Source organism: Terrapene carolina, unplaced genomic scaffold, assembly GCF_002925995.2.
Source record: "Terrapene carolina triunguis isolate 2854851 unplaced genomic scaffold, T_m_triunguis-2.0 Scaffold45967, whole genome shotgun sequence".
NCBI classification, from domain to species: Eukaryota; Metazoa; Chordata; order Testudines; family Emydidae; genus Terrapene; species Terrapene triunguis.
In genome coordinates, this window is record NW_020710318.1 from 41 (window position 1) to 5,244 (window position 5,204).

Consider the following 5,204-nt stretch of genomic DNA (forward strand, 5'->3'; position numbering starts at 1 on the left):
AGCTCCCAGTGACTCCAGCCCCAGCCCGTCCCAGCAGGGGGCGCTGTGGGAGTGGGGCAGGGCGCTGTCTATGGGGGCTGCTCCCAGCTACTCCGGCCCCACCTCTGCCAGCACTGTGTCTGAACGATGCCCAGTGGTGGAGGGTCTCGTACAGGGCTAGTCTGTGCAGACATTGTGCACAGAGAAGGTCCCTGTGGCAGGTATCCCTGAGCAGCCTGGCTCGTGTGTACCTGTGCCGGGCCCCGCCCCGCCCGCCCCGTGCTGCCCCCAAGCTTTGCCCGTACCTTGGTGAGATACGGCCTGGGCAGGTACTTGCTGTGGTGTATGCGGTGCAGGTGCTGCTCCACGCCCAGCAGCAGGTCCCCGCGCTCGTCCCCAAAGGCCAGGCTCTCCGGGATCGTGTTCAGCTTGAGGTGCCTGAGGAGAGAGGCCACGTGGCGGGGGAGCCCCCCCGCATCGGGCCATGACACTAGCTCAGCCCAGGTCCTTCCTCTGCCGGGAGACCCCGACTGGCCGGGTAAACGGGCTGCTACCGACCCCCGCCGCTCCCCCGGGGGCTGGGTTCGTACCGGGGAACTGCACCACCGCTGCTCGCTAATGCGCAGCAACGCTGCACGGCAGGGGAGGTCTGGACACCCGTATCCCAGTTCAACTGCATCCGAGACCCAAGCTGAGGTGGGGGCTTCCCGGCCCACCCCACAGCACAGTGGGCTGGGGGGGAGGAGGGGAAAGGGGCCCCAGGCTGCAGCTCTCCGCTGGGATCTTCCCTTCAAAGGCAGGGTGGGTTTGTGGCTAATGCCCAGGATGGGAGCTAGGACTCCTGGGTTCTCTCTGTGGCTCTGTCCCTGACTAGCTGCCGGCCCCTGCCCCTGCCCCTTGGCGGCTGCGTCTGGAGCGCCGAGCTCCCAGCTGACGGCGCAGGGACAAGCGGAGTGGGTAAGTCTGCTGGACCCAGCAGCCCCTCTAGCCAGCCCCAAACCTCAGCAGCTGCCCAGTGCAGGGGGTCAGCAGGGCCCAGCACCCCGGCCCATTGGGTGGGGGGAGCCCCCGCCCAGCAGCCCCTGTGCCCCGAGCTGCAACAAGGGTGGGACTCAACCGTGGGGGATCGCAGCTCCCACTGGCTACGAGGGGAGGGGCAGGCAGATAGACTGGGAACAGGTAAATAGCTAAATGCATGGATTTGCTCTGCCTGCCAGGCTGCCCCCTCCCCACAGGGGGGGACCCCCAGGGCTCTGAGACCCTCCCCACAGGATAATTGTGATAATTGTTCCTGCACATGGACTCTAACTGGGAGCTCAGCTGTGAGCAGTGAGTGAAAGTCGATAAAGTCCCTGTGACGTTGTGCAGTCTATATGGTTTTATAAAAATATGCTAATGAGTGAATACAATGTAACTGGAATATGCTTCATGCAAAAGGTCTCTTGTAAGGTATCCTTACAAAGCTTATAATCTACTGAGTGTGATCATCCTATTTGTATAAATGTACCAGTCTTGTATCTGAAACTAGGAATATGAACTATAACTCTGAGGGCCTATTGTAATTATGCAAAGTGTGGGCCATTAATGGTGGTTTGGAATCTTGATGACTCCCATTAACCAGGACAATTGTCTGCAGATGGGTGTGTTTACCTGTGAGTCTTCCTGTATAGGTGTGTGCTGTATAGGTGTGTGGTGACAAGTGGGTAATGAAGTCCTGCAGTGACATGTGAGCATGTCACCTGAACTGGAATCCATCTTTAACCTGGTGTCTTTCCATTGAGAAGGAGGGGGTGGGAACCCAGAGGGACAAAGGGTTCCCGCCTTATGCAAAGGATATATAAAGGAGTGGGAACAGAACACAGGGGGAGGAGCAGGGCCGGCGCAACCCATTAGGTGACCTAGGCGGTCGCCTAGGGCACTGCGATTTGGGGGGCGGCGACCGTGGCGGTTTTTCGGCGGCGGGACCTTCCGCCGCCTCTGTGGTGGAGGCGGCATTTCGGGGCGGGACCAAAGCTGGCAGCGCTCCTGGGGAGGAGCCATCATGAAGAATCCCCTAGCTACCACCTGAGCTGGAACAAGAGCTGTACCAGGGGAAAGAATTGTGCCCAGACCTGGAAGGTGTCCAGTCTGAGAAAAACTTACTGAAGCATCTCTGAGGGTGAGATTATCTGTATTCAGTTTGATTAGACATAGATTTGCGTGTTTTATTTTATTTTGCTTGGTGACTTACTTTGTTCTGTCTGTTACTACTTGGAACCACTTAAATCCTACTGTCTGTATTTAATAAAATCACTTTTTTACTTATTAATTAAATCAGAGTATGTATTAATATCTGGGGGAGCAAACAACTGTGCATATCTCTCTATCAGTGTTATAGAGGGCGAACAATTCATGAGTTTACCCTGCATAAACTTTATACAGGGTAAAACGGATTTATTTGGGATTAGACTCCATTGGGAGGTGGGCATCTGAGTGCTAAAGACAAGCACACTTCTGTGAGCGGTTTTCAGGTAAACCTGCAGCTTTGGGGCAAGTAATTCAGACCCTGGGTCTTTGTTGGAGCAGACGGGAGTGTCTGGCTCAGCAAGACAGGGTGCTGGAGTCCTGAGCTGGCAGGGAAAACAGGAGCAGAGGTAGTCTTGGCATATCAGGTGGCAGCTCCCAGGGGGATGCCACTGTGACAGGTTGGATCACAGAAACCCCCTGGGAGCTGCCACCTGATGTGCCAAGACTACTTCTACCCCTGCCTTCCCTGCCAGCTCGGGGCCCCAGCACCCTGTGCAGCTCCAGTCAGTGACAGGGGCATGTTAACATCTTGGGCCGTGAGACCCACCCAAAGCCCCCCCAGCGACTGCAGCATGGGCAGGATCCGGGGAGAGACCCCGACAGGCCGTGCTGGCTGGCTTGGCAGGAGCGTCTGCCTCTCACCTGAGTAGCTGGTTTTGGGCATTCCAGACCTTCACCGACCCATCCCTGCTGGCCGACGCAAAGAGCTTCAGCGTGGGACAGCAGCACAGGCCTATGGGGCAGGGAAGAGCTGCCATTAAACAGGGAGCCCCACCCCCCAGCCTGGGGCTGGCCCCCCATGCAGCATGCCCCGGGGGGAGTAGGAGCGCCATGAACTGGCTACGCCCCATGGGGCAACCAACAACCCCATGTCCCCCCCAGGCAGGGCACTGCCCACAGGACACAGCGTGACACTGCCAGACCAGGTGCCAACTCCTGCCAAGGTCCCCTTGTCTTAAGGGAACCCCGACAAATACGTGGCTGGAACCGGCCTGGCCCCCCGAGTGTGAGCATCATTCAGACGGGGGTCAGGATCATCAGAATGTGGGTCACGTTTAGACTGTATGGAACGGTGGTGAGTTGCCGCCGGCATCAATCTCACGTATCACGTCTGTATCCCCTAGTGCAAGGGAACGTCTGAGCGGTTGGATTGGGAGCTTCTGTGAGCGTGTAACTCACCAGGCAGGAGAGAGACATTAACCAGTGTGAAGTGCTGGCTCCAGCGGGAGGTGTCACGTCCTGCCCCACAGGAAAGGCCCATCGACACCGGACAGACCATTGTGGGATGATAAAGAGGACACAACATGTTTGTTGTTCTGCCCTCCCGCCCCTGGCCCTGAAGATGAGTCATGCAAGTGGTTTCCTCCTGTCAGCTGAGTTCACAGCTTAGAGCACATGGGGGGAGGGGAATAAAAACCCCTGACAGGGTGGGACTGATTATCTCTATACTGCTCAGAATCTGGGGCAGGTTTCTAGGCATAAGCAAGAGATCCCCAGTGCTCAGCCCGGGCTAGCCCTTAGGACATATAGTATAGTTTAGTATAGAAGCTTTTATTGAGATTGTAACTCATCTCCTTTAACCTTGTCAATAACGCTTGTTTCCTTTTCCCAGGTAATAAAGCTTTCGACAGCTTGTTATGGGGCTGGCTACAAGCGTGGGCTTTGGTGAGAGAGCTAAAGCGCAGGGGCCCTGGGGGGAGGACGGGTCCTTTGGGACAGGGAGTAATCTGACTATTGCTGTATCCTTGGGGGAAGGGCCCAGCTATCTCACAGGTGGCAGGACAGATGGGGGGGCCCACGGGGCCTGTCTGTGACTCCCGGGTTAGGCTGTTGTAGGGGCTGAGGAGCTCACACCTGGTAACTGGTTGGTGAAATCGAACACAGAACTCACAGCCAATGTGGGGCTGGTGCCGGGGCCCGGCACTCTGCCCTGCGGCTGGTACTGACGCCCTGGAGTCACAGCAGGCAGCTTGACACACTGCTTCCCCGCTGGGCATGGCCCCCCTTCCTGGGGCCAGACGCTCCCTGGGAGGCCTTTTCCCCCCACCCCATCTGGGGCAGAGTAGTCCTCCTCAGGCACCGCTATCCCTCTGCTGGGGCTGGACACCCCCATGGGACTCCATTCCCTGCCCCACACCCCAGGGTTGGACACTCCCCGGGCGGCACCGCTACCCCGCTGGATGCCCAGACCCACCTCTGATCCCAGGCTCCTGCTCTGGGTGCCGACGCAGGCCCTGAGGGGAGGAGCAGAAGCCGCCGGGCAGCAGGGCTCTTACCCGTGATCTCGTCCAGCGGGTCGTCCTCGGGGCCGTGCTCCTGGCGGCTCTGGGCCAGCAGGTCGTACTGGACGATGCTGTAGGTGGCACTCTCGGGGTCCTGGATGGCGGTGCCCAGCGTGGAGCCCAGCGGGCACATGTGCAGCACGGGATGCTGGCAGGAGAAGCTCCGCAGCAGGGTCAGGCACTCGTCAATGTAGGGGAAGATGCGCCAGACTTTCACCGTGCGATCGCCACCTGCACCGGGCCAGGCAGAGGGGCACTGCCAGGCTGCTCCCACCGGGCCCCACGCCGGGCTGCAGCAGGCCCTGGCCCTGGCCCCCGCCAGCCCCCACCAGCATGGGCTGTGCCCTGGCTGGGGCGGTCGGCTCACAGGGACCTTGCTGCAAACTACCCAGACTTCTCCTTTCAGGTGCCACTGTCACAGAGCTTTTCGTTAGTTTGATGAAACACGCGAAACGGATGGAAATGGGGGACAATCCCTCAGCTCCTGCCCCCCCCCGGTCATGGGGGAAACATCTGCCTTCCTCCCGGGATGCGGGAGACACCTGGTCCCTCCAAGGTTGGGGAATGGTGGAGTGTCCTGACCTCTGGGGATGGGGGAACGCCCTGCCCACCCCCAGGATGGGGGACGGGGGAAGACCCTCCCAGGCCGCGCCCAAG

The 5,204-nt window shown here is 59.1% G+C and overlaps 1 protein-coding gene across 1 annotated transcript; it reads right to left on the bottom strand.

Moving 5' to 3' along the window:
• Positions 1–284: 284 nt before the first annotated feature.
• WDR97 (WD repeat domain 97) lies at positions 285–4,778 on the bottom strand (the record flags this gene model as incomplete). The annotated part of the gene is made up of 3 exons (XM_026646838.1): positions 285–417; positions 2,908–2,998; positions 4,542–4,778. Coding segments are annotated over 3 exons (461 nt in total), but the record flags the coding sequence as incomplete, so codon positions are not given.
• Positions 4,779–5,204: the final 426 nt, after the last annotated feature.